The following is a 27810-nucleotide window of genomic DNA, read 5'->3' as shown; positions in this document are numbered from 1 at the left end:
TTGATCGGTTACACAAAGTGGAGCATTCCGCCCTCTTGCTTACCAAAACAACTTTCTGGCCTTTCAGTTTAGATAAAAATTCTCTCCTATTGATGAAGCATATAATTACAACTTGTGTTTTCAGGTGGTAATTCTGCGAGACGGTGGAAGTCAATGCGCACTGTATTTGGTGCACTTTAGGCGAACCAAGCCTGTATTTTAGACAAACGGGAAGACCAGGGCGGAGATCACGTAACGAATCATATCTGCACAAAATCGAGATACCACCACCAATGGGTGAGCGGACAGCCAGGAAAAATAGCTCCAAATTAAAGTTTGATGTCGACGGTTCGTCAAGCTGTCCCCGAGAATGAAAAAATAAACTATTATGGTTTAGCGTTAGTTCCTCCAATGTTTAGACATGTTTCACGGAAACGAACCACTCGATCATCATCACTCAATGGTTTACCCTTGAATGAAAAAAAAAAATTGCCGTGGAAAATCCAGCGCCACTCGACGGATGTTTTTCATTTCATGCGATTTGTCGATTCAAAGATATGATTATTATTAAAAGAGCCATCCCATGATGCAAGATTTTACATCATTGAGAATGTAGTTTAAAAAAATGATAGCATACCTAGGCGCTTTGGCCAATAACGATGATAAAAAAAAATAGCGTTGCTGGATATGGGCTGTTGTTTGCTTTATGCTTTCCATTCGATGACGATGAAGCTAATTTAAAAAAAAAATCTTTGTGTCAACCCACCATGACATCATAGTTCTATAAATGGTAACTCCTGTTACTAGGCCCAGCCAGCCCTTTCTCCTGAGGAAGGGCTAGCTCAAGACGCATATATAAAGCAACAACCTAACATATTTCTTTTTTCGTTTTGATAATTGATAAATATTAGCCGCCTTTTTTCTTTTTTTCTTTATATTAATTTTCTTTTGAGTCAATAATCCAATCATGACTGCCGTACCGAACATGAAACCGGAATCCTGCGATACCTGTCACAGCCCTACTTCTACCATGACTCGGGAAGACTTGCTCGCACTTGCACGACACGAGTATGCACGTCAACTAGCTAGATACACTCGCTCGCAGATGAAGAAACGAGTTCCCAACAGCGTTGCCGATACCAGAGAAAAGCAACGCAGGTCGAATTCCCATAATTTCCGTCATGCTGGTGATTCCACTCCTATTGAAATATAAATAATCACGGCTTTTTCTCATGCACTCCATTTGTTCCTTTTGAATAATCTTTGTGCCTTGTACATACTTGTTTTATTTAGATTGTAAATTTTTTGAACCCCAAAAAGAAGTTTTTCCACCTTTTGCTGACAAAAAGTAATAAGAAAGATTTTATAAAGAATTTTTGTAAATGAAATAAAAGAAAATATGAACCGTAAGAACTCTATTTTTATTTATTGATTCCTATTGTCTACCTCGTGCTGCAGTGAATCGAGAAGGTCCGTTCTGCTTTAAACGAAATGGTATTAGCTTGGTTCTAGGGATTGAATATCACAGGTGCCGAAAACTGGGAAACAGCCTAGTAGCTTTTTTCATTTCATGCTTTGGGATTAGCGGAATTTCTTATTTTGGATAAGTCTATAAAACGTGCTCCATCCCGCCATACGATAATCGCGACCCTCGCGCGGACATACCGCAATCGTCGGTTCATGGAATACAATACACACTGTCAATTCAAAAATAATAATAATAAAAAACGAGTTCCGCATGAAATTATGAAACAGAAATTACGAAATTGGAAGAGTTTTTCCAAGGAAAACGAAGACGGATTCATAGAATAAATGATTCATTGACGATTCAAGATTCCTTTTTATCATTCAATAAACAACGGAACACAAGGTTGAATGGTACAGAATGTATAATTTTTGCAACACAATTGAAGCAAAAACCTTGTAGCAAAAGAATAACTCCCTGTCTCAATCAATTTGAAAATGGGTGGCCGGCCGGCCGGGCGACGTCACTTGCTTTGCTTCCGAACAAATTTTGAAACTCCCATTTGGAGTTTTCCCAATTTGCCAACAGCCGTTTTCACACATTACTCATTCCATTTCCCATGTCCTCATTCGAAATACCGGGTGTACTCACTCCCACCCAAAAAGCATTGATGCGGACGTGGTGGCGTAAAGTCACCGCGGCGCATCCCAAAGCACAGAATTTCCGAAATATGAAAGTGCCGGTAGTCGGTAAGTGAGGCCAATGACTTTCCCGCAACATTAGCCCAAAATGTCAAAAACTTTGGCATGTCAACTCAGTCCGAGCTTTTTCTTCCTTTTCATTGTAGAACGGGGTGTATTCGGAATACCACTGGTGGAATCCATCAAATACGCCCATTCGAGTATATCCTACATCGATGATGATACCGGTGCTCAATGCTTCGGTGTGGTGCCTACGATCATTGCCAAATGTGGATCATTTCTGAAGGAAGAAGGTTAGCATTTTTGTGTGACATGCTTCGCCAAACCTTTTTTATTTTATTTTATTTATACTCGAATTACATTCAAACCTAGGCATGGCCGTTGAAGGCATCTTTCGATTATCGGGAAGCGCCAAACGGACGAGAATGCTACAAACGATGTTTGATACACCGGACAGTTATGGTGCCGAACTCGATTGGCGAGGGTATACCGTGCACGATGCAGCCGCTGTCATGAAACGATTTCTTAACCATTTACCCGACCCTGTCATTACTTTGGAATATTATCGTCCATTCAAAGACACAATGAGTACGTTTTTTTTTTCTAAAAGGAATTGCTTCCAAAAAAAAAGGAAAAGTCCAAAATTGGTGTTCACGGCAGTTTTTTTTTCTTTCTTGTAGAAATGTCCTTTCCTACGCCGGAAGCGAAAATCGATGCTTTCCAAAAGTTGATCCAATGTCTACCGATCGCACATCAGTATCTGTTACTCTATTTGCTAGATATGCTAAGTTTATTTGTAACAGCCGAAGAATATACACGAATGGGAACCCAAACGCTCGCTTCGATTTTCGCGCCGGTAAGGGGAACCCTGCACAACTGTCCATATTTTCTGAGGAAATTCTCATGCTTGCTTTTTTAGGGAATATTGTCACATCCGGACGATGAGCTCAACCCTGCAGGGTATGAAGAATCCAAACACGTGCTTCAGTACCTTATTGAAAATCAAGAGAACTTTTCAATACCGCGGCCTGCCACCGGTCAAGCCCACTCGCCAATTGCTCCACCACCACAAGATCTACCTTTGGGTAAAGTATCCTCACGGACATTCCGATAGCTCCGAGAAGCTCTCTCTAATCTGTCTCAAATTACAGGGCCTCCCGAACCAGAATCGACCGTCCCTCCCAAAGCCGGAGCTTCCTATTCTAATGAACATCGTGCATCGACACTGTATTCCATTGCCACCGGCTCCTATTCCGGGGCTGCGCTTGATTCCCTTGTTTGTGAACCGAATAATTCATTGACGCGACTGACACCGGGGCCACGGACGAGTTTGCGACGATCCAAAACGGCTCCCAGCAAACGCAGTCCATATGGTGAGCACGAACTCCCTCAGGTCGTGCATGTAAACCGCAATCCCAGTCAAGGAGGTAAAATAAAATAAGATAGCTACACCTCAGATGTCATTGACGGCCTAAACTAAATTGTTGCTGGGCGTTTTAGGTGGAAAGAGGGCCAAACGATGGACTTCCGTTCGACGGATCACGCCCGGCAACCGTGACGACGCTCCGAAATTGTAAAAATAAGCCCAAAAGTCCGCGTTCCTTTAATCAGCTCATCACCACAACATCAAAATGCATCTACAAAAAAAGCATTCGCCCCCCGCCCCCCAATCTCTGTTCCGTCCATGCTCATCCCCAACTTCCTGTATTCTCGATGGTTTTCCAAACCCATACAACATTATTTTCTACAAAAGTATAAAAATCAATCCACATCTCTATATATCTTCTTGAAGTAATGGCCAAGTCTTGTAATAAATTCGCATCAATGACTCGTATAAAGGTATCTTATTCAAAATCTCCCCTTTATTCAAATCTATAGCCCAATGGCCTGTTGATCATTGGAAATCTGTTCGTATGATTTTGGTAGAGTAACCATCGTTGTACAGTTGAGGTGAGAACGCGGGGTTTGCAAAGGTTTGACGGCCTTATTGAACTCATATCGTAACATATCTCTCGCCTTGATTGCATTCTTGTCTAGAAACCGCGAATCTGTCCGACATTACGTACAGCGAGCGGGCTTTGTCTCTGCTGGTCAGCCAAGAATAGTGACACAAGAATCCCAAATACGGGATCTTTTTTGAGATCGCCACAACAATGGGACTACCGATCATTAGCGGACACCAAAAAATCATGCATGGCGGCTATCGCCAATAAACCGCAGCCATATCTGAGCCACGTTTCCACTCGGCATGATTCGTTGGTGCAATACTCTGAATAAAGTTTGTGAATAAAGTTGGGGCTACACCAGTATGAGAGAATACCAAAAAATCAAGCTATTTGCAGTAAAAACTAACATTGGCTCACTCAATAAGGCACGCACTAGTTATGAACTACAGTCTTGTTTTAAATACGCATTGCCATTTTCAGTGGCAAATCAACGTCCTCTCTTTTTTCTTTTTCTTTCGGTTGTTCCTTTCGATAAATACCCTGGTCGTACGTTATCTTTTTTATTTTCGACTTTAACCAATCCACGGCGTCGCATGTATTTTAATTGACAATGTAGTCTTGTGGATCCATTCCATGATCAATCAGCATGGGCAATTGTACCAGTTTACGTGATCTTGTAGGCCGGAATTCACCCGATGCCACACAGAGTCATATAATTGACAAGCAAATCAAAGCCGATGAAAAGCGTATGAAAACCGAAGTCAAGATTTTACTGCTGGGTAAGTTCTTTATCGCCGTCAAGCGGAATGAATTTTTTTCTCTTTGTCTCATCTCCACTTTCAATGCAACTCAGGCGCAGGCGAATCGGGAAAATCAACGATTCTCAAGCAGATGAAATTAATCCACGCTTCTGGGTTCAGCGAGTCCGAGCGCGAAACTTTTCGCATGGTAGTGTTTTCCAATATCGTCGCAGCGATGCAGACATTGTTTGAGGCCGTCGATCAACTAAATATCTCATTAAAAGATCCATCGCTTCTCGTAGGTTATTTTCATGGCAAAAAATTAATTTTTGTTTTATTTGGGGGGAACTCGAGGCTTAATTGAGAAAAAAACTCTTTAGCAATACAAATCGTTCTTTGAAGATGCTCCATTGATAAGTAATGCACAGCCTTATCCTCAAGAGTATCTAGAACCTTTGAAGCAGCTGTGGTCCGATTCCGGGATTCAGGAAGCATGCCAACACGGAAATGCTTTCGCACTACATGACAATATCCATTAGTAAGCCAAAAGATGGGACGGAAAAAGTTACAAGCGGTTACTTACACTATGATGCTGCAATTTATATAGCTTCTTTGATGATTTGGATCGGTTGTGGCAACCAGGATACTTGCCCAACGATCAAGATATTATTCGCTGTCGCGCCAAGACAACAGGTATCATAGAAACCATTTTCCATCTAGGGCCGTTGACCTATCACATGTTTGACGTCGGTGGTCAACGCAGTGAACGGAAAAAATGGTAAATAGGCTAGCAGTTGTCGTTATCAGCGCATCGATGAACTTCTTTTCACACATCTTTCAGGATCCACTGCTTTGAGAATGTCACCGCCATTTTATTCGTGGTGGCTATTAGTGGTTACGATCAATGCTTGGTGGAAGATCGCGATTCAGTAAGTCTTTCTCTTCTCGAAGAACGGTCCGTTCACTGTCGCGATGCACAATTCTAAACCGTCCATATTTTAGAATCAAGTAGGTCCCCAGAGAATTCTTTGACCGTCCTTCCCATGTTTTTCCCTTAAACACAAGAAATAGATGCAAGAGGCGCTGATGCTGTTTGATACGATTTGCAATTCAAAATGGTTTGTCCATACGTCGATGATCCTTTTCCTGAACAAGATTGATATTTTCAAGAAAAAGATCCTCACATCCCCAGTATCCAAATGGTTTCCCGACTTCCGAGGCGATAATAACGATCTCGAACAAACGCGAACCTATTTTAAACGAAGATTCCAGCATTTGAACCGCAGCACTGAAAAGCGTGTGTATTCCCACTATACTGACGCCACTGATACAAATCTCTTGCAACATGTGATGATGGCTGTATCCGATATCATTCTCAACGAAAATCTTAATACTTTGATGCTGTAATTTTATCCTCCCTTGTGTGCGTGTTTTTATTTCATTATGTTGCCACGTTTTGTTCACCAGCGCTTTTGAAAAGATTAGAATACGGCCCCGAAGCCAGCAGGGCCATGCCTTTCACAGTCACGAGATTGCAAATCGGGTTTTTCCCGTATCCGTAATAAAGCGACAAGTCATGTCTTCTTTGATCTTGCAACAGTTGCGGTTTCAGGTATAGTCGTACGCGGGTTTTCTGCTCGATGCGTGCGCTGTAAATCACATCGTGAATCAGACCGTCCGAGTCCCGCAAACTGAATCCATGCACTTCTTCTCGGTAACCCCAGTCAGACACATTATCAAACAGAATGAGCAGGGATAACATGGTGCTTTGGGTGGCCGAATCCTGCAGTGTGATGGCTTGCACGGAACGAATGATGGGACTAGTTTTGGTTCCAACTCCCAATTTGGCGTTGGTTGCAGCCCTGGCTAATCGAACGCCCACTGTGCTCAAACCGAAAGCGCTCAAATGGATCCTGTCATCCATTTGACAATCGATACTGGCCACGACAGCGATTCGATCCGACATCATCTGTTGCTGTTGGGCACGAATGATTTGCCACCCTTCGTCGCTGTCCTCGTCATCAATATGCCGTGCTAACTGCACCATGGCGAAGGGCAATGTGCTGAGCTGAAACTCTTGACGGACAGCGTCGATAAAACGCAGCAACTGATCTTTGTATTTATGCTTGAGTTGCTTCCGGCGACGTGTAATCGTTTGCCCATATTCGACTGCATCGGATTCTCCCTGATACCATAATATGCCTGCGAATCGGCCTTCGAGTCCACGAAGGCGGCTTATCATGGCTCCATACAACGTGGCACCGTCATCTTCCGTGCCCATGGAGACAGGAGCCCACTTATCCATGGTAACGCCGCCGTGAGCACAAGCGATCAATCCTACAGGAACATTGTCGTTGAGCTTCCGGTATTCGAGAGCAAACGTTGTTGCCAGTGAATATCCACGAAATTTGAGCAGGTTGGGGTCGCGCACGGTAGGATCGGGCAACTGATGATGAACGGACCGAGGCGATAGGTGCAGACTATGGCTGGGCTCGCTCAGTGGCTTCCACGTCTCCTCGGATGTAAACAACATGGTATCCTTAAGAATTTCATCTTCAAAGGCCTCGAGAGTAAATGGATCATTGTAGTAAGCATGACCACGCATGTTACTTTGGCCGGCCATGACCCACACATCGCCGACGTAAACGGGGAACCGGTCGCCCACCCGGTGAGGGCCGCCCGTGGCCAAATATTGTACACGTTTACCGCCGGAAGGTATCACACCAGCGTAACCACGCGAATTACGTTGAAGCACTTGATAGTTGCTGACGTTTTTATAAATGTGATCCGACGCCATTCGTGCAAGTGACGGAGCTTGCCTCAAGAAAGGCAATGCTGAGCGAATTTCAGCGTGGCGGTGTTTTGCTGCAAAGCAGTCGCACTGTATCATATAAGCCTAATAGATTAGGTTTAAAAAGGCAAATCGCACTCACTCAGGATACTTAATCAGTGGACATATATTCAGTCATTGATTTGCAAGCAAGCGAGCGAGTCATCCCCCGAACTTATTTTTTTTTCACAGTGCTTGCTCATGCCAAGGTACCTGAAGTTTTGTTATGCTGCCGAAAGAGACTTTCAAATCGCGTCGAAATACTGTAGCTTATACCCCGTACTAGAAGTAAAATGCTGTAGGAATAAGAAATTGATTTATAATGTAGAGTACAGTGCAAAGGAAAACCGAACTACTTGGTGATTCCTCTTGACACTGTTACTTGCTGTATATTTGCAACACACATTGGTAAAATAATTTTCCAGCTCATTTATTCACACTTCCAAAAAGTTGTACCAATAAAACGTGCATTATCATCTGCGAGTAACAAAAGACGGGTATTAACGCTCGAAGGAATCATTGTTGAAACGAGCGGTGTCTGTTGCCAACCCATGTCAAGAAGTATGATGACTTTATTTCGATGATGTGGTTACACAAAGGCGATCATTTTTGAAACAGCAACATCAGATGATGGAATCTTCAACTTTATGTTATGACATGATGTTTTACCCTGAAAAAAATGTCAATCTCTTGCTTCATCGTCCGTGGTGAACGATATGTGGGATGATAATGATGAAGTTGCGTGGTTCAGGAGTTGGACCGAGAGCGGGCGGTTATCGAACCTTAAATTCTGCTCTTTTCCAAAATTTTCTGCTAACCATTTTCTACGAAAAACCCACCTTCTGAGTTGAATTTCTTTGGAAATTCGGGAGGCATGTTTAATATGGGTCATTAAATAACAGATATAAAGATATATGATTTTTTATTTCATGGTTTTTCAAAAAGCATCACGCACAAAAAAGAAAGGGTGATGAAAAAAAGGGATATTCAATGATTGGTGATATAAAAAAAAAGAGGGAGTATAAGAAAAAGAAAGTGAGGGACAACGGCGTAATCTTGTTTTATTATTGAAGGATCAAACCCGCGACAGCCGCCAAAACGGTGATACCGTAAGCAGGCAAAACATAGCCTGCTGCGTTATCGGGAGTTTCTTGAGCGGGTTGAGAGGTGGAAGGATTAGTCGTAGGTGCAACATTTCCACTGGGCTGGACCGAGGAACCCGACGCGGGAATGGAAGCTGGCGAAGACTGAGCTGGCGGCACATCGCTGGATTGGACGGGCAAAGGTGATGATGATGGATCGTTTGTGACGACCGGAGTGGGTGGCGCCGAAGAAGCCGGGTCATTGGAAGCGACAGGTGACTCGGAAGCGCCTGTGGCGGTAGGCGAAGCCGATGGATTGTCTGAAGCTGCACCCGAAGGTGCAACCGTGGCAGTAGGTTGTGCAGCCGTCGAGGATCCTTGGTCTTGACCAGGCCAGTGCGATTGAATGCAGCTGTCATAACAGTTGGTATCTCCCTGACACTGTTGGATACAATCGCCAGTGGTACCGACTACAAAGAATGATCAATGTTATCAACTACAGAACCACACCCTTGGTCGAAAACAAACACTCCTTACCACATGTGGTCAAGCAATCGTTATCAGAAGGATCACAATCGCATCCAGCCGCCATGACGGAACTGGTAGACAAAGCGAGAACGGCCAATAAAGCAAGCGAGAATTTCATTATTTTTTTTCCTTTAATCTGTAATGTCAAAGAAAGGGCTGTGTCCGAGTATTATTTTTTTGAGGGAAAGAAAAAAAGATATTGCCAAGACAATGGAATCACCGAGTGTGCTTTTATAAGGGTTGCTGGCGAAAATTGATTGTGGTTGCGTCATATTGCAATCGTTGATGGTTGCACCGAGGTTTTGTTGCGCATCCGATTTCAGAAAATTACCATTTTGAGCACCTTGTTGTACATAGACTAGCCCCATAAACCCGCTTCATGCCTATTTTCAGTGCCACAATGACCGGAAAAAATGGAAAAAAAAAATCACGGAGTTTGACTCGACGGTAAGAAAAAGGTCAAGCATGGTTTTGTTGGCAATGAAGGCACACTAACCAAATACAAAACACAATTTCATTCTGCTTTCTCTGTGAACAAAGAAAAAATAGTCATGCGAGCGCATAAAGAACCAAAAGCCTTTGAAAAGAGACACTCATTCCTTTTTACTTTGGCGTATTGCATTTTTCATTTTTTATGCCATGAACCCGTTGTATTACCATGAGAACTATTTATAATGGTTTCCTGGTTCACCATCCATGCAATTGTAACCCATCGTCGGAGGTCAGATGAACAATAGAAATCAATCGAAAATCGTGTACCGTGGGCGATCTCTTCCAATAATGATGCCCCACTGGCAGGGTAATCGCTTATTTTTCACCCTTTGCAGTCCCAATGTATTTTTCGTGGCACTCGGAATCACTTTTTTTTTTTTTTTTTTTTTTTTGTTGGTTTACCGAAGTCATCCCATCTCGGAATTTCTTGTTACTGCACTTGGAGGTAACTTGCATGAGCAGTGAACGATAACAGCAAATAGGAATGCCAGGGGTGGTGACAGGCGTTTCTGTAGTGACCGAAGCTCGTGGCATGGGCGTTCGTCTTCACCCTAAGCTTCAGCATCATGAAACCCATGCGAACGGATCTTCTTTTTTCGCGGATAAGATTGGCTTGATTCAAGTTAAGAACAACGAAGAGGAGGTCGTTTTTTTTTTCTCTACGCTTGTCCTTTGAATTTTTATTAAATGCAGCACGGTTTATAGGAGGCACCGAAGCTTAATTTTTTTTTCTAAAAAGTCGTCGCGAACCTACATGAACAAATGGATTGGGTAAAAAAAAGAACAACAAGAACCCCGAACTCTAGACCTAATTTTGTATCTTGGTAAGTTCTAGAATGCACATATCCGAAAACTTTTTTGTGTCCCATCGTCTTGTCATGAACAAGTATGATACTTCAATATTATTTGTCTGGATCTACTTGCCCTCATCTTCTGCTGGAGTATCCCGGCTTGCAATTGCACGTTAAACCATCTTGTTTACCTGTGTTATGTATAAGCGATACAACTTTCTTGATTCAAGGTTTGGGAATGGAATTTGCGAACAAAGGAGATGGTGAGTAACTTTTGGGGAAAACATCACGCTGCTGTGTAGGAGATCCAGGGGAAAAACGCGCGAGAGTTTTAGCATTGTTATTGTTGTCATTATTGTCTCATGGCTTACACGAGCTACGCTCAAAAGGAGAATTCAGGTCATCTCGCTCACTGTGTGTGTGCGGATGCGGACGTGAAGAGAAAAGAGGAACACGCATTCTGCTCAATGGATTTTGGTACATAGTAGACAGAATATTGACCATTCATTGGATGAACCATTTTATTCAGGCGATAGTCTTTGCTTAAATTAAAATGACCGGCTGTTTACAGAAGGTGTAAAAGATCCTTTTTTTTGGAGACCACATCAGCAACAGGAGAAAGCCAGACAAAAAGAGCTACTCAGAAAAAAAAAGTAAATCGCATACAGTAAACAGGAATAGATATAAAAAGAGAAATTTTCTTCCTTCATACTCGTATGGTTCTGATTCAATCCAACAGCCCTTTTTGGCCCTTTCTTTGTTACAATGAATATACATGACCTTATTACGCCTTGTGCCAATGCTATAGAAACGCCGAAATCATCTATTCCTGACGATCAGTTGATGGCAGTGTTTCAAAGGGTTCTCCACAACAGCGGATTTCGACTGAAATCCACGTTTGAGCGAACGTCCTTGACCGACGCGATTCTGAGTCCTATTCATGGCGATGCGGCCGCCCTACCCAACACTCCCATTCACATCAAAATGATTGGTCGTCATATGAATGGCTCCTTCCGTTGCCATATCGGTACGGGAAAAGCCTCGCGACCTTTGCGATCCGTCGAACTGTGCCGGCAAATGCGGATGCTGGTGGTATTTTTTCGAACCGATCGTACAAAGTGGATTGCCCCTGAATTCATTTTTTTCCCTACGTGGATCCTTCATCTGTTTCGATACACGCAACACGGTGCAAATCCAGGACGCACGGATGTCCGGTTCCTTGAAAACGCCAATCTAGCCAAAGAAGATCACATTTACCGATTAAACCATGTCTTGAACACCCTATTTCGGTTCAATTTGCATGATTTTGAACAAGCAAAACTCAAAGCCGCCATTCACCTGGCCCACTATTTATTCGACAACGCCGGCCTTGACCACGATCATTTACCTCCACCAACCTTGACCTTCTCTCTATGCAATCAGCCTACCATTTACGCCACATTGCTCTTGCTGTTACATGCTCCAAGGCCGTCCAAACAAAAAGCACGCTGTCTCAACTGTAACAGCAAGCCCGCATCGCGGAGAAAGCTGTGTGTTGCTTGCTACCGATATCAGTTGAAGCACAACGAACCACGACCTCTACGTCTTATCATCGCCAATCGTCAAGGCACTAATCTGTACACCAGTTCTTCTCTTCGTCAACATTCCACGAATGGTTCTTCTTCGTTAATGTCGGATTCTTATTCCATGGCGCATGCCCGCGTCATCGCCGTGACGGATGCACGAAACACAATGCAAAAAAGCTGTGCCAATTGCGGCGTGCACGAAACTCATCAGTGGTACCGCAATCTGTGCGGCAGTGGGCACTGGTGCGAAACGTGCAAAAGCTATTATTTACGGCACAACAAGGCTCGTCCGGCTGAACTGTTTCTGAAAGCCGCCAAACGCAAGGTCGATGTTCGGACACTTGTGACTAAGGCGGCGGGGCTTTGGAGCGACCATCCATTGTACTCCGGTCCACTTGGATCGCCAGCAGGGTCCATCCGATCCCGTGAAGAAAGCGAAGCCTCTGCAGGGTCACCGTTGGCCAACTGTGCAACCAATTCACACACTGTCAGCAGCGGTTGCCACAGCCCCATTAGCAGTGTCGCTTCTGAAGATTCCGAGCCCCTTCCACTCCTTCCGCCGATCCTTTCCACCTTATCGCACGATGCACTCAAAGATATCCATTACCGTCACCCATCGAATCCTCTTCATTCCTTTTTCTAAACCGACCCAGGCAAACTTATCTCGTGCAACCATCAGCGCTTCATATGCCCTTTGATTTTTTTTTTAAATGCTTGCTTATGGTAATCTTTTTGTCATCATTTTGCTTTTTATTTTCGAATTTACTGCCATGTTTGTTGTAACCTGTTTATGCAACCCTTTCTCCATCATGTTGATATACTACTCTATAAGGCTAATCTTGTTAAACATACCATTCAATCACAAGAATAAAAATGTCGTTGAAGTTGAGAAATTCAGAAATAGGCATTCGCTAGATAGAATAGCGCTGGCTTCAAGAGACGTCAGTGATGTCAAAAGTACGCAAATCCAAACTTATCCCCGCACAGCGTATAGGACCATGATAAAAAAGGGAATCACTTTTTATGTCTCAATGACAGCATTATCACCATGACTTTATGCTGCGGTCACATCATTTCTATTACAACAAGCAGTAACATGGTGTAATCCTTGTGATTTCGCCGCCAAAAAATATCAATTTCTCAAAAAGAAAAAATGAGTCAAGTGAGGTGGAAAATTTTGAAAATCTTCAATCAGGTATCGATCGATCAGCGCAGTAATTTATCCATGGAGATACATTCGAGGAGATCATCGTGTGCATAGCCAAAGCAAGCCTCTTTTTTTCATTGTCGACTGCAGCATGACATATTATTGATACAGCACTGAAATCACATCATGGCTCTCCCTAGATAGTATCGTGATCATTCAATCATCACATACACGTACTACTGTCGTGACAAGATGCAATTATACAGTTTATAGTATTTTATTCAATCGATGTCATTCTAACAAGTATCTTTATCTGACCGGTGCAATGGGCGGCAACCAATCTATATCAGGTAGTGGATCTTAGTAAAATAAAACCGCGTCTATCACTATCTGCTAAATGCAAAAGGTCTTTTTTTTTTGAATCATGCAACATGATTTTTTATTCGCAGCATGGTTAACAATTGTCATATCGTCACATGAGTTCACAATGATGTGAATAATCGACCTTTCAATGCTTTGATTTCATTTTTACAACCACATCTGTGCCCGGGAAAAAAGTGTCTAGATGAAGTGAATGCAAACAAAATGAAAGAAGGACAAAAACCTGAGCAGTCACTGTAGAAGAGTGATGTAACCCTAAAACGAGCACCTCAGGCAACAGCATAATATAAAAAATTATACTATTGGAACAGTAGTTGTAACTCCATAGTTCGTACAGGAGTGCACGATGCGCTGTGGGTACCAAGCTTTTTTTTTTTTCAGCAAGTGCTTGACGCCGTGTCCACTTCATATAAATATAATAGTGTGACTATATCTGCAGCAGGAAATGATGAATAAATATCCAGACGTTTTGTTATAATCAGTCTATAAGCCTGACGAAGAATCGAGCTTGTTCAGATGATATATAGTGGCTGATGAAAGAGAAAGGGGTATTGACGCCTAATAAACGAGTTGAAGGAATGTGCTAAGAAAGCGTCTTGCTAAAATGACAGCAGGAGTTTTAATAAAATCATGACAAAAACCCAGATCGATTGAAATCAATGAATCACGAAAAAACGACCTGCTGCTTGTTTGGATCATAATACACAAGGAAAAGAAAACGGAGCTGCTTGCGACACTACGCTTCATTATCACTTGTGTAATCTGAATAAAAGACATGAATTCGAATTTATGACAATTCAGAGATGCCAGCTAGGAAATCATAATGAATGCTACTGCAATATGATCCTCTTCCCAATTTGTTCAAATAAAAAATAAATATAGCCTACTCCTGAGGGTTGACTCTCCGCTCATCATCCAAAGAAAATGTCGTGAGAAACGGTCATTACCCAGCCGTAATTTATCACTAGACTACAAGGTAGAAAAAAATATTCAATAACCTATGTAAGAATAATGAAAAAGAGGAGACTATATACAAGGTCAAGGAATATATAAAAGAAGCAATTGAATTGAACCATTTCATCATTTGCAGAATTTTCTATCTTCTTGATCATGAAGTTTTGTACGGTGCTTATCGCTTTAGCCTTCTTTGTGGCTTCCTGCTGGGCGGCCTGTAACTGTGATGCATCCGACTACAAGTGTGTCAGTCAATGTGGTACGCTGTCGACATTGTACGGACCAAGACATGACATCTGTGTTTCTGATCCTCTTTGTATTTTTTGATGTTAGTTGTGGAAGCCAATGCTTGTGTTTCTGACTGCAAAGGCGATACCGTGTGCTACGAGAATTGCATCGATAACAAGTGGTAAACATCATTTGCCAACATGACGGCTAAAAATAAGTAAATCTTACTCTGTATTAAAAAACACGGAACGTAGGCCTACACCCGCCAAGGTGCAAAAAGAAATGCTTGGACCCACCAGTGCTGCTAGCTCGGCTACTTCTATGGCAACGAATTCTAATGGTATTTGGAAAAAACAAAAGGATGAAAAAAGAAACTGCCATGGATAGGTCGAATACTCAATATATCATTCATTAGCTGCCTCGTCGTCGTTCAGTTCGGCCAGTGCTTCTAGCTCGTCTTCCGTCAAACCTAGCAATGCTCACGGAAATGCTGGCTCTTCGTTAAGCAGCACTTCCGGTATGACCTTCTTTATCGCTTTGGTGACGGGTTCTTGGTTATGGTTGAGCAACTAATTGGGAAGCAATTCTTGTGCCCAAGAGACTAAAAACTTAGGTCCGTTTTATCACATATTTTAAACTATTGTATTGAAACTTTTCTGTTATTGGGAACAAAATACATTTCCAATTGAAGATGGTTTTCCTTGAACTAATTCTTTTGGCCTGTATGAATTTTTCTGTCTTGAAAGAATAATCTATGGTACTTGTGCAATGGTGCTGAATAAGCCAAATTACAGGTTTTTTTTTTTGCCAGCAATTGTTGGGGTTCTTTTAAAAGAATAAGCGACCTGTAGTTCTTGAGAGTTCTTTCCATTGTTGATTTGATCCCAAGCCGTGGATGATATTCTACGAAAAATTTCCCAATCGGACTCATTCCGGCCATTCCGAGTGATTTGTTTCTGCAATGCCAGTCATCTGACCTTTCATATCACATTGGCTGAGACCGGGGAGATTGGGGCAGCTAAATTTTTTTTATTCTGTTTCAGATAACCAATTTTTTTTTTAATCAAGTTTTTTTTTTTAATTCCCTTTCTATTGAGTTTGATGATCAAAAGGGTACAAGGGCCATGGACGAATATCTAGCCAATATCGACAATTATTTACATCAGCAGCAGCAGCGGCAGCAGCAGCAACAACAACAACAGCCACCACGGACAAATGAGAGTTCCATGACAGCGATGCCTCCGCCACCGTTGACATCGCAACCTTTCGAGTTTGATCCACTGTGGTTTGAGCAGCAACAACAACAGCAGCAGCAGCAACCACCGTCTCAACCGCCTATGAGCACGGGGGTGACGGATTTCTCTCTCGATTCGTTATTGGCTTTGGGCACACCTTTTATTCCCTCTTCCATACCTGTCCCCGTCTCCAATGGTGTTCCGCCCTCGTTCAATGCCAACAATGAGCCACCATTACCACCTTCGCGAGCACCGACATCGCAACCACTGACAGATACTTATGGTCAACCCGTGAAGATTCGCAAGAAACCCGGGCGAAAACCTAACCCTGCTTCACCGGCTATTCGTAAAGCGCAAAATCGTGCAGCGCAACGTGCCTTTAGAGAACGGAAAGAGTCGCATCTTCGAGAACTTGAGAACACGATTCGCAACCTTCGCGAACAACGTACCAACTTGAGCAAAGAAGTGCATCAGTTGAAAAACAAAGCAGATATTTATCAGACGGAAAACTGGTACTTGAAAGGCATCATCTTATCGCTTCAGCTCGTTTGCTTTCAAAATCATGTTCACATTCCTACTCACGGACCTTATCTGTCCGACCATACCCTGGCGAAAGTGGCCGAAACTGTTCCCCAAGCGATCGAAGCCTACAATCAGACACGCATACGTAATAACGCGAATTTGAAGCCGAGCTTAGCATCATACTTTGCCAGTTCCTCTTATGGAAAATGCCACGCTGATCCGAAAACCGACGAAGCCGCGTTTGACAGAGCCAAAGAGTCCACGCCTGAGTATGCACCAACGCCATCGCCCAACCCTCCCGCCGACTCGGAAGCTCCTTTACCAGACTACGACATTAAACAAGAAGATCAAGTAGACGATATCGAAGTGATGCGACAACGGTATAAAAACCTCAGTCAAGAACACAACGCTTCACCGTGGATCGACAGCGTGGCCGCCTTGGATGCAGAGAAAATGACCATTGATGCTTTGCCAGGGTCGAGTTTGGCGGCTATTCAACGAATCCGACTCGAACTTCGTTTCCAATCGATGTTGCGGCAAATGGGCCAATCCATGGGTCGACTTCAACCTACTGTTTTACAGTTGGCAATTCCTCACGATCCCCGTATTGATCTGATTCCTTCCCCGCATATGCGTGATCGCATGATTCTTTTCCGTGACCAGATGGATTACGATCGCTGTTTCGACATGCTGTTGAGCGGGGCCATCTTCCATGGCGGTGATCCCACCAAAGGTTCAAGTTGGGAATTACCACCCGCGTTTTTCAGCGAATTCTGGTACCTAACCGTGAGTTACGAAGTACGACGGACCAACGCGTGGCGTCGCTTGAAGGGATTGCCAGACATTGAGCCAGGACCACAAATGGAAGATAAACGCGGTTTCAGTCAGAATACCGACCACAAGATGCGATCGCCAGGAATGCCAGACTTGGAGACATTGCGCAATATCCATCCTACGCAAGGTCAACACATGGACTTTGATTATACACCGGAACTTCCTCGTTCCAATCAAACATCATCACCCCTTCTCACTCCAGACTATGCCCAATTTGCCCGCTCAAGTCCCATGTCACCATCCCAACCTGGCGATCCCACCAATTTAGGTAAGTCGCAAAATTAAGATCGTAACTGTTGGTTGTGAAATTAAAACTGGAACAACTGATATGTGTTATTTATTTTATCAGATGCCATGATGAGTTTGATGAACTCTTTATCCACGGAGCCATCTGGATGACGGTGGCTGCAAAAATAAACGTGCTTTTAAGCAAGATTTGTATATATGTAGATGTAGCATAAGTAATAAAAGCGAAAAATAGATGTCTTTTTTTTTTTTTTTTTTTTTTTTTTTTTTTTTTTTTTTTACAAGGTATTTCTTTTATGCCGTGGCCAGTTCGACTGTGCCTTTGACGGCGAGATTCCCTTGGTGATTGGCTATCCAAAGCTCATACTCTTCGATGCCTGCCGTTGTGGCTGGCAAACGACGGCCACACAACTTGAGAGGTTGACCGACATACAATGGCATCAAGCATCGGTATTGGAAAGAACGGAAGCGGGCTTCATCCAATGAACCTTGATCCGCCAAGTGGTTTCGTAATAAGCCCATCATCATGGTACCGCTTAATGGCCCGTGAACAAGGCATGCTTTTTGATAGAAATGAGTGAGCATTTTCTGAAACAACGCACAGGTTCGCACAATACAAAAGAGTTACGTACCAGGATGATGTTCTTTGCCAGTTGCATAAAGATGATCGTAATGGATCAGGTGGGCGTTAAAGGTTAAAGCTGAGTATCTGAACAGTAGGATGGAAGCAGGATGAATGATTTTGGAAAAGGCGGGCGTCTTTTTAGCTACGAAATGATGACAGTAGGGATCAGAGTCATGAAAATAGGAAAAGATTGGTGAGAGGTTTATCTAGTCACCTGGAATGGCACGACTTGGTGTCACCCGGTCGTCTTGCCTTGTTAGATAGACAAGGCATCGTTGTTCTTGCATGGACCAACCGTTTTCGTTCTCAATGTCCTTATTGAGCCATACAAAGCACGAATCGCCCAGGCGACCCTGTTGGTGTTCAGTGCGTTCCATGGTCGTTTTCATGGTCACGTTTTGACCCACGCGTAGCGAATTGGGACTCCACGTATATTTGGCACCACCCCACATGCGTTGAACAAATGGCGAAGGCGGAAAAAAATCAGTCTCATAGCCGTCGCACGCCAGATCGCGGTTCGGCATTCTGGGTGGAAAGTAAACGTGATGCCACGTTGCCGGAATTACGGTCCCGTTGGGTGGAAACTGTTCATGCTGGAATGGCACGGCCGATTCTTCGAGGGTATTTGCAAGCAAGTTGAAAGGCGAGGCTACCAATGTATCGTGAGTCACCACTTCTCTCTGAAGCATCTCTTGCCGCCACCGATCCACGATAGCGGCAGGACTGTCGGTCGACTCGGTCGAGTGTTCCCGTGTGTGCTGGCTACTCCAGGGACATGGAATTGAAACAGTCGACGCAGCAATGCGTGACCGGATAGGTAAGAAGCATGACCTTGCGCCAGTCCTGACTGAATGCAGTTGCAGTAATCGTTGAAACATGGTTATAATGGTGCAGTCACTTCAGAGGAACCCCACAATGTCGATCAAAAATTTAAGAGCCAGCTTCATGTGACCAAAGGAGAGTCTTTTGTTCAGTCCATCTTGACACATCCATCAGTGAGAGAATTTTTTATCTTTGTATTATCATGAATTGGGGGTTTATCTGTCACTGTATAGCAGTTATTGTTGTCATGCTTGTCATGGTTTCCTGTTACAGGGTAGCAGGACCTTGTGGCTTGAAAAAATTGAATTCAGTCAAATGAAAAGCCTAGCTGAGGGTATGCAAATCTTCTAATGGCAGATATTGTAGATATCTTTTTTTTTCACTATCTTCTGGAGACTGTTTTAAAAAAATAACCATTGCAAACATTTTTTCTTTTGAAAACTCCAGCAATGGGTAAAAGACCAAAAAAAAAATTGTTGAAATTTTCAGAGCCCGTCTTGACAACTGGGCGTTTCCCTGTGAAAGACCCAACTTTTCAAAAACAGCACACTTGTCCACTCAATCCAACAGTAAGTAGAAGTGTGCATTCCGTATATGACTTTCTTTCTTGCTGATTGTTAGCTTTTGCTTCTCATTGTTTACTGTAGCCATGTTGTTGTTACGGAATGCGTTAAATGCTACCAAGAGACAAGTGACGGTCCGTGGTTATGCCACCTCATCCGGTGGAGCGAGATCGTTTTACTATCAGTATGGCACCCCAATTGTACGATGCACCGTGGTGGCTTCGGGAACAACTTTGGCATTGCAGCTACTCTGGCAGAATCTGGAATATCGTGAATTCAGGGACGAGACAGAAGCCTATGTTACCAAATTGGAAGAAAGATTAAAGACATTGGAACAGCAATAAAAAGAAAGGAAGAGAGACACAGTCGTCTGCTACGTAGCATCAAGTAATTACCCTTCTAGACCCTTTTTACTCCTATCTATCAAATGGATGAGCTTCAAATTGTAGAAAGGAATGAGCAATGCCATTTTGTTTGCACAACCGTATCATTACCTTCCATATATAGGCATACCCACGTTGTCGCGATATGCACATTTTTGGCTTGTCTTTTGGAAACCGTCTTTTTTTTTTTCTCCACTCTCTTTTCAACCCTCGACGGGATTGGGTAAGTCATGCAAGCCAAGCTCCCTTGTTTTAGGCAATGGCATCTCGGACACAGTAAAAGATGAACGTGAGATTGCATTTCCTTCTACTTATATTGACATTACTCTATGGAGTTATTTCCCAGATCACACAGATCGAGCCAATTTTTTTATGCATCAGTAGCCCATCCGTGTCCGTGACCTTTCTTTATTCCACTATTGTTTCTATAAATCCATCATTACGCAAGTATGACAGGCCTCATTGAAATTATGCAAAAACGTTAGTAAGATGTAGCCATCGAGACACGTCGAAAAAGTTCAAGTTCACGCTAACACAAGACTCGATGAAAATGTAGGCTTGATGGACAGCATCCGAGCCGTTCGTCCAGCAGGCAAATGGAAAATCATTGTGGTCGATTCAAAGAGTATTCAAATCCTGAATGCAGCATGCAAAATGTATGATATTTTGGAAGAAAATGTAAGTAAGTGCAGACGCTTTATCCATTCATGTGAAGCTGACAGCGGTCTAGGTAACGCGTAAGTTAGACAGGACTCACTGACATACCACGTACACACTGTAATCTTATTCGTATTTGCAAGTGGTTGAGAATATCGAAAAACCACGCCAGCCGTACCCAACATTGGAAGCGCTTTATTTCCTGACGCCTTGTCGGGAGTCCGTGTTGCGTCTGCTCGACGACTTTACGGCCCACAAACCACCTTTGTACAAGGCGGCTCACGTTTATTTTACCAGTGGTAGGAAAATTTATTTGGCTCGACGATTTACATGGTGGGATTTCAGGATCTCACCGCTACGTATTAGGTTTGAATGACAATCTGTTTACGGATCTGAATCGCAGACTCAAATCGACGGGCGCGGCTCAATACTTTTTGAGTCTCAAGGAGATGTATGTCGACTTTTTAGGTAACGTTTCTTGCTGTGTGGATAGCGGATAGCTTGCACGTCTTACTGATTCCCCTTGATCAGTGTCCGAATCTGCCGTATTCACCGTCGATCCATCTACTGCTTTCTACTCTGTATTCGGTGTAGACCAGCATTGCGATCCCAATTTGAGTTTCGCTACCATGGCAAAACAGGTACAATCGAAATAAAACGCCTATCAAAGCAAAAGAAATGCAGCTATATTGATTTTTTTTTTTTTTTTTTTTGTAATGTAGCTTCTATCCGTATGTGTGACCCTGGGCGAAGATCCCATCATCCGATATCAAGTAGCTGGCGAAGATGATCCTTCAGGGCGTCACCAGCGAACGCCTGCACGCACACTTGCCACCTTTGTTCAAAGGGAAATTGATGAGTTTTGTAAACTGAATGATAAATTTCCGGTACAAATTCTCTTCCAATGATGATGATGATCCTTCTTGACCAAACGAGCTAACATGCAATTTAGCCTCCCTCTCACCCGCCACGACCCCGTGCTACTTTGTTAATCGTCGATCGCTCATTAGATCCCAATGCACCTCTGCTTCACGAATTCACCTACCAAGCCATGATCAACGATTTGTTGCCCGTAGAAACGAACGAGTCGGGAAATGGTGTCGAATTTACTTATGAATATCATCAATCGGATGGATCTATGGGGACAAAGAAAGTATCGTTGGATGAAGATGATAACGTCTACAAATCCATCCGCCATCTTCACATCGCCGACTGTACTGATCGTCTGATTGAAAAGTTTAACGAATTTTTGGCCGAGAACAAACAAGCAACTCAGAGCGGGTAATTGGACTATGCGGTTCATTGATGGTTGCGTTTACGCTGACCTCTCTGTATTCTATCAGACAACGCGATCCCAACCTGCCCAAAGACACGGCCAAGAGTTTAAAAGATATGAAAGAAATGCTGAGCAACCTTCCGCAGTTTCAGGAAATGAAGGCCAAAGTAAGAAAACGGAGACGTTGTTATGAGGTTACATTCACAACGTATTCACCTTGTTGCTCTCTGCTAGTATTCCGCGCACCTGAGCATTGCACAAGAATGCATGTCGTTCTTTGAAAGACATAAACTGAGCTCCGTGGCGAATTTGGAGCAGGTAAGCTGTTTGAATTTTTTTTTTTCTGCAGTAAACCGGATGTCTGTAAAATTTATACGAAAATGTTTCATAGAACATGGCGACGGGTGAAACACCGGATGGAGAAATCCCCAAGACAGTGGTTCTTGATATGGTACCCCTGCTGGACGATCCTCATGTGAGGTAAAATGGTGGTTATTTGCGCAAGAAGTGGCCTGCTTAGTGTTTAAATGTTTCGTGATTTTATAGTGCGGTGGATAAGACGCGTTTACTGATGTTGTACGTGATATCGAAAGAGGGAGGATTATTTGACGATGACAAACGCAAATTGATGGAACACGCCCGTTTGCCCAACGATCTTCGCGATGCCCTTGACAATCTTGGCTTATTAGGAGTCAAAGTGACCCGCGAACGTCACAGTGGGGAAAAGTCGCTCAAAAAACGTATGCCACGAAAGCGAGGATCTCGAGAAGAAGAAACACCCTATGAACTGTCTCGCTACGTTCCCACCCTGAAAAAAGTGATGGATGTAGGTTACAAAACTCAACGATTGCCACTCGGTTGTTATGCGTTCTCATGGTTTGCGTGTAATTATTTTCTTAGGCCCAATTGTGCAATTCTTTGGACAGCACGCAATTTGCATACACGCGTCAAACCGACATGGAAGGTGCAGGCGACGGTGGCCATGCTGTGAATAGTCCGGCGGCTGTCGCCAGCGGCGTGTCACTTCGTACAACGAAACGCACTTTTGAAAAACGAACGCCAACCTCCCCTGTAAGTCTTTTTAAAAAGTAATCCATCGAATTCCAAGTTTGGGTTGTCGCATACTCATGCATACGCTTTGTTTTTTTTTTTTTTTTTTTTTTTCCAATGAAACTAGATTCAGGCACGATCATCGAATGGAGCGAAATTGATTGTTTTTGTGATTGGTGGGGTCACCTATTCGGAAATACGATCGGTGTACGAGTTGGCGGAAATGTATAAACGCGATGTGTATATTGGCAGTACGAAAATTCTACGACCAGCGCCGTTTGTCAAAGAAATGGGCCAACTGCGCCGTCCCGCTCCACCCATGCCCAATCCAATTCCACCATACACACCACCTTCACTACCGAAATCCGAATCCCACCCCAAAACGCCGTCGATCCTTTCGCACGTCCCCCACATGGGCCAATCGTCGTCGTCCACTCTCAGCTTGAGCGGTTTGAGTCTTCGCAGCGGAAGTGGCACGGCTACTCCCGAGAAGAACTCTGAAGAAAAGGCAGAAAAGAAGAAAAAACGGGGATTAAAGAAATTCTTTAGCTAAATTCCCATCCTTCCGTGACCCTTTGCCTTTAGCTAGTTTCAACTCCCCATGACTCTGTGTCGGCTAATTCAATCATCCAAACCCTGCATAGATCCCAGAAAATAAAACATCTCCCCCCCCAGACCCATCATGCGATGAAATAGTATATGCTCTATTATTGAAATGTGTATCTTCTAACCCTTTCACTTCGTGGAGATAATTTTACATGGTCTTTTTGCCAATGACGCGACGCTTGGGAATGAAGTGGTTGGCAGCGACGATGGCGGCAAAGATGAGGTGACCAATGAACCACACGTTGCTGTAGGCTCGCAAGGATTTTCCGACCAGCAACATATCGAAACCGATCACGCAGTAACTGGTAGTGAAGAAACAAGCCAACCATGCCGCGAATTTCCAAGCGTAGGTCGCGACCTCATTGCGTTGCAGGTAAGGTTGGATCAAGGGGACGACTCGTTGACGAAGAATCTTTTCACAGATCGTGGTCAGGAATTCCATGAAAAAGGTCACAAAGTACATGGGATGGAACCCGTGCCAAATGGCCAAGAAGGCCAGTGCCGCGAACTGAGAAATCTGCTTGTTGCCCAAGAACTTGAGACGCTTGAACACGTAGTATTTGACCCAGTAGTTGGTGTTGACGTTGAAAGATGCAATGACGTGGTCAATCGATGTGGCGGTTTCGTAACGTCCGGGCAAGGCATTGGCAAGACCTCCATAAAGTGAATATCCCTCCTCATTGTCTCCCATGTACGTGATGCCGAAATAAGCGCACGCACCTAATGATCATGCATGACGTGAGTCCGATGCCAAAAAATTGTAAAAGCGACATTTTCTTTTTTGGCCATGTACTTTACCTTCGGTCAACAACCAAACACCGAGATATTTGTTGAACACGAATTTACCGGACAACATAAAGATGAACATGCGCTTGTAGAAGGGCAGAGCGGCAAAAGCGTCGGTGGTCAGGTACGAAGTAGGGTAGCTGGCACCCACAGTCTGCTGAAGGCTCAAGTAGATAAACGCCAAAGCGACTGAACGCCACACGTAGGTAATCTGGGCCTTTTCTTGCTGTTCTTCGAGATCCACGGATTTGCGGGTGTACATGGCTCGGTTCAGCCACTTGCGATACAACGAGAAGGAGAACTGAGGACCGACGAGGAAGGCCGAAGGGAAATAGCAGTAGGCCATGACTTCCTGAAAAGCCGGCAACTGACGCAACGGAGTATCAACATCAAAAGACAGAGGCAAGCTGCTCGGGGATCGCTTATCAGCGGTGGGACGAACGACGCCTTCACGGACCTCGGTATCGTTCTTTGCCTTTTCGGGCCCGGCCATCTTGATGGATTGAGCGCCATCCAGGAAATCAAAGCTGAAGCCCATCAATCTCAGACACAGGATACATTGAGGCATGGTCCACGAGATATCGTATTCTTCGGAAGCCATATAATAGTAACCCAGCAACAGATACAGTGCATTGAAGACCCAGACCCCGGCCACGGCCAAACGGCGGTTGTTGACCTGGTCAGCGGCATAACACATACCATAACTGACGGAGACAGTAATGAGGGAATGGATAATGGAGAATCCGTTAAAGAAGAAAGCCAGACCGAGACCCGTCAACAGGACGTAAGCATTACGATCGGCGGCTGTCTTTGTGGAAGTGCGACCGTAGGTGTCATTGTAAATCTTGGCCACCGGGTATGCGAGAATAATGGTCAGAAGCAACCGCAAAGTCGATTCCGGAACGCCCGTAGCGTACGCAAGCAAATCGGTAATGAAGCGCATGGGCTCGAGAGGGGAAGGAAAACCTGGTGTTTTTCTTTTTTGACACTCGAACCCTCAACTGGGTATAATTTTTTAGGTTGGGGAAAGGAGTTCCAAAAATTATCAAACGCGCCGTCACATGGGCTTTCGATGAGGCACCCACCAAATGTTGGGTCTTACATTTAACCCATACCTGTCGCCACACATGCACAACAACAAAGTGACTATTCGCATAGTTGTTGTTCTTCTATGGTTATTTTTTGTGGGGGGGGGGTGCCTCTGCATTTCATTGGAGTTTCGCATTCAAAAGATGACATTATCGAAACCGAGTCTGTCGCTTTCTTAGATTTATCAACTATGTCAAAGTCCACTTGCTCATAGTAATAGATATTTTGTAAACTACGATTGCCGTTGAATTGACTAAGCGAAATTATGCATGGAGTTTCATGGGCTCAGGTCGGTCGATCAAGTCGATCTTTTCGACGCAGTTTGAATTGCAAGGCGCCGTTACACAGCAACGAAAAGTGATAATCAAAGCATTCAGATCAAAAATGCGTATTTGTATGTAAAAAGGACTGCAAAAGCAACGGTAAGTTTACAATTACAACCGATTCAGTAAATGATGATATTGACGAGCAGTAAAAGAAGAGAAAATGACAACAGAATAGGGGTCACGGATGGATCAGTGGAAAATGCTTATGGACATCATACGAGCAGGGCAGTCATATCAGATGCTATTCTGCAGGGCGCGTCGTTTTCTCGTTGTTCGTCGTTACAGTATTTCCATGGCAAAGCAGTTAAAGAACCGAGGGATGTGTATGGATCACATGGTTATATACAATATGTTGTCAGAGATTCCTGAGATACATCATATCACCCTAATCTAATAACGTGAAAAAACACATACCCTATGAAGGCCGAATCAAATAATGTGTTTTTGAGGTGTCGAAATACCGTTGATAAGCAATACAGTACACAATCACCTAAAATTCCCCATGTTATTGCCCCTCCACAATAAATTCCATTTACGATCCCTCATCGGTCAGTCAAAGATACAACTGTCTGCTTCAAAGTTTACGGTGACGATATGACTGATTTGTAAACCTACTCACCGAAGCAACGCCCCCCCCCCCCAAAAAAAAAAAAAAAAAAAAACCGGGCTCGACGAACAAGCAGAGTCCAACAACGATCCGAACGTGATGACGACTTTTATCGACGGTGGCTGCTGACAGATTTTAAGGGACGTGAAGCATCGGCTGTAGAAAATCGTGCTGGTTTCTTGAATTACTTCCAGTAATCAACCATCGTCTGGCGCCCGAGAAGTTACGGGCGACACAATCCTATCCGCAATTGCTTTGGTGAAAACTTTCTTTGTTGGAACCTGATATTCTGTGGTTGACGAACCGAGGTAAGATAGAAACAAACATATGGTATTCAAATCAACAGTACCCATCGCTCAGCGAGCAAAAATGTCGCACTCATTTTGGGACAGCCGGTTTAGGGTGTCAGTGGAGAGGTGGTGTTGTGGAAAATCGAGAGTTTGAAGTGGATCAACATAGTCGTGTGGTTTTTTGCCATGTCATTATACTAATTTTTGCATATCTTGATTCTTAATGAAATCACAAACCATTTGATATGAGTACGATTGATAATTTCGTTGACGCGTTACTGTAGCGGGATTCCAGTGCGCACTGATCCTCGTGAGTCATGATGTATAGGTTCTTGGGACAACTGATGGAAACTTTGCCTGAAAAGGACCAAGGTGAGAAAGCGGCGGAACTATGGGTTGCCAAGTCCCCTGAGCTTCTTCCATATGGTAATTCAATACTACATAAAGCCTATATTGCAATTGAGCATCATTAGTAGATGGAAACAAATGCACTGTATTTGCCGATAGCCTACTTTTATTCGAAGTGACGAGCTAGGATCGTATGATACCACAAAAAATAAAATAAAATAAAAATAAAACGTAGCAGATTGATATGTTCGAGGTAGGAGGAATACATGGTTTGCTAAAGCGATGGCAACGGGTTTACTCCACTAAATATGTATCAATCACAGTATTATCTCTTATGTTGTCAAATTAGGCAGTATGCTGGCCTCTCCAATTTCGGAGCTTCCCCACGATGCTGCATTACAGCATCCTATGTAAATCCGCGCCACTGAATATCTTTATCAAATGAGGCGCAGGCCAAAGATTTTTTTTTCTGACTGGATGCTCTTTTTATTTGTTATAGGCATTTTAAGGCCCATCAAGACATTACAAGATAGCAATTGTGGTTGGATTGCACGGACAAATGGGTTCCGAGAATGTTTTACATATCTCACTTTCCTGTCCGGCAACATTCGCGCAACCAACCTCTTATCCAATTCACTCTGTATTACTCATTTTTGGATATCGCTTACAGTCCCCACTTGATCTAAGAATATTCTCTATTTAAGAATCACTTTTTG

General features: G+C 43.6%; 12 protein-coding genes across 12 annotated transcripts; 8 read left to right on the top strand and 4 right to left on the bottom strand.

Annotated features, from left to right (window-relative positions):
• The first annotated feature begins 847 nt into the window (after positions 1 to 847).
• BYT42DRAFT_562725 (uncharacterized protein) lies at positions 848 to 1383 on the top strand. Its single transcript, XM_051567502.1, has one exon. It carries the CDS (start codon positions 947 to 949, stop codon positions 1190 to 1192), a length of 246 nt encoding a protein of 81 aa, XP_051425190.1. The 5' UTR covers positions 848 to 946; the 3' UTR covers positions 1193 to 1383.
• Positions 1384 to 2233: 850 nt separating this feature from the next.
• On the top strand, positions 2234 to 3259 carry BYT42DRAFT_492748 (Rho GTPase activation protein; the record flags this gene model as incomplete). Its single annotated transcript, XM_051564170.1, has 4 exons — positions 2234 to 2438; positions 2518 to 2733; positions 2826 to 3001; positions 3065 to 3259. 4 exons carry the CDS (start codon positions 2234 to 2236, stop codon positions 3257 to 3259), a joined length of 792 nt encoding a protein of 263 aa, XP_051425189.1.
• Positions 3260 to 4737: 1478 nt separating this feature from the next.
• BYT42DRAFT_612198 (heterotrimeric G-protein alpha subunit (G-alpha, GPA2)) lies at positions 4738 to 6238 on the top strand (the record flags this gene model as incomplete). Its single annotated transcript, XM_051571599.1, has 7 exons — positions 4738 to 4870; positions 4945 to 5129; positions 5212 to 5369; positions 5439 to 5609; positions 5673 to 5760; positions 5834 to 5839; positions 5903 to 6238. 7 exons carry the CDS (start codon positions 4738 to 4740, stop codon positions 6236 to 6238), a joined length of 1077 nt encoding a protein of 358 aa, XP_051425188.1.
• On the bottom strand, positions 5903 to 8130 carry BYT42DRAFT_562713 (SGNH hydrolase-type esterase domain-containing protein). The gene is made up of 2 exons (XM_051567501.1): positions 6317 to 8130; positions 5903 to 6254 (listed from the first exon to the last, which is right to left on the bottom strand). The coding sequence occupies exons 1-2, from the start codon at positions 7719 to 7721 to the stop codon at positions 6241 to 6243; spliced, it is 1419 nt and encodes a 472-aa protein (XP_051425187.1). The 5' UTR covers positions 7722 to 8130; the 3' UTR covers positions 5903 to 6240.
• Positions 8131 to 8557: 427 nt separating this feature from the next.
• BYT42DRAFT_562711 (uncharacterized protein) lies at positions 8558 to 9464 on the bottom strand. Its single transcript, XM_051567500.1, has 2 exons — positions 9281 to 9464; positions 8558 to 9213 (listed from the first exon to the last, which is right to left on the bottom strand). The coding sequence occupies exons 1-2, from the start codon at positions 9387 to 9389 to the stop codon at positions 8726 to 8728; spliced, it is 597 nt and encodes a 198-aa protein (XP_051425186.1). The 5' UTR covers positions 9390 to 9464; the 3' UTR covers positions 8558 to 8725.
• Positions 9465 to 11254: 1790 nt separating this feature from the next.
• BYT42DRAFT_562707 (uncharacterized protein) lies at positions 11255 to 13009 on the top strand. Its single transcript, XM_051567499.1, has one exon. It carries the CDS (start codon positions 11320 to 11322, stop codon positions 12760 to 12762), a length of 1443 nt encoding a protein of 480 aa, XP_051425185.1. The 5' UTR covers positions 11255 to 11319; the 3' UTR covers positions 12763 to 13009.
• A 1741-nt stretch (positions 13010 to 14750) lies between these two features.
• BYT42DRAFT_643300 (uncharacterized protein) lies at positions 14751 to 15402 on the top strand (the record flags this gene model as incomplete). The annotated part of the gene is made up of 4 exons (XM_051572605.1): positions 14751 to 14860; positions 14935 to 15010; positions 15084 to 15169; positions 15245 to 15402. Exons 1-4 carry the CDS (start codon positions 14758 to 14760, stop codon positions 15400 to 15402), a joined length of 423 nt encoding a protein of 140 aa, XP_051425184.1. The 5' UTR covers positions 14751 to 14757.
• Positions 15403 to 16008: 606 nt separating this feature from the next.
• On the top strand, positions 16009 to 17929 carry BYT42DRAFT_562706 (uncharacterized protein). Its single transcript, XM_051567498.1, has one exon. It carries the CDS (start codon positions 16056 to 16058, stop codon positions 17703 to 17705), a length of 1650 nt encoding a protein of 549 aa, XP_051425183.1. The 5' UTR covers positions 16009 to 16055; the 3' UTR covers positions 17706 to 17929.
• On the bottom strand, positions 17924 to 19229 carry BYT42DRAFT_562703 (uncharacterized protein). Its single transcript, XM_051567497.1, has 3 exons — positions 18506 to 19229; positions 18299 to 18433; positions 17924 to 18226 (listed from the first exon to the last, which is right to left on the bottom strand). Exons 1-3 carry the CDS (start codon positions 19167 to 19169, stop codon positions 17961 to 17963), a joined length of 1065 nt encoding a protein of 354 aa, XP_051425182.1. The 5' UTR covers positions 19170 to 19229; the 3' UTR covers positions 17924 to 17960.
• On the top strand, positions 19207 to 20020 carry BYT42DRAFT_612191 (uncharacterized protein; the record flags this gene model as incomplete). The annotated part of the gene is made up of 3 exons (XM_051571598.1): positions 19207 to 19238; positions 19603 to 19682; positions 19761 to 20020. The coding sequence occupies 3 exons, from the start codon at positions 19207 to 19209 to the stop codon at positions 20018 to 20020; spliced, it is 372 nt and encodes a 123-aa protein (XP_051425181.1).
• A 488-nt stretch (positions 20021 to 20508) lies between these two features.
• On the top strand, positions 20509 to 23595 carry BYT42DRAFT_612190 (Sec1-like protein; the record flags this gene model as incomplete). Its single annotated transcript, XM_051571597.1, has 14 exons — positions 20509 to 20539; positions 20616 to 20737; positions 20790 to 20796; positions 20860 to 21015; positions 21083 to 21184; positions 21248 to 21357; positions 21439 to 21603; positions 21669 to 21997; positions 22060 to 22159; positions 22227 to 22310; positions 22384 to 22472; positions 22539 to 22818; positions 22893 to 23063; positions 23170 to 23595. 14 exons carry the CDS (start codon positions 20509 to 20511, stop codon positions 23593 to 23595), a joined length of 2172 nt encoding a protein of 723 aa, XP_051425180.1.
• Positions 23596 to 23796: 201 nt separating this feature from the next.
• BYT42DRAFT_612189 (MBOAT, membrane-bound O-acyltransferase family-domain-containing protein) lies at positions 23797 to 25377 on the bottom strand (the record flags this gene model as incomplete). The annotated part of the gene is made up of 2 exons (XM_051571596.1): positions 23797 to 24368; positions 24447 to 25377. The coding sequence occupies 2 exons, from the start codon at positions 25375 to 25377 to the stop codon at positions 23797 to 23799; spliced, it is 1503 nt and encodes a 500-aa protein (XP_051425179.1).
• Positions 25378 to 27810: the final 2433 nt, after the last annotated feature.

This window comes from Radiomyces spectabilis, assembly GCF_025331425.1.
Source record: "Radiomyces spectabilis strain NRRL 2753 chromosome Unknown BYT42scaffold_4, whole genome shotgun sequence".
NCBI lineage: Eukaryota > Fungi > Mucoromycota > Mucoromycetes > Mucorales > Radiomycetaceae > Radiomyces > Radiomyces spectabilis.
This window is presented reverse-complemented; position numbering and strand designations above follow the sequence as displayed.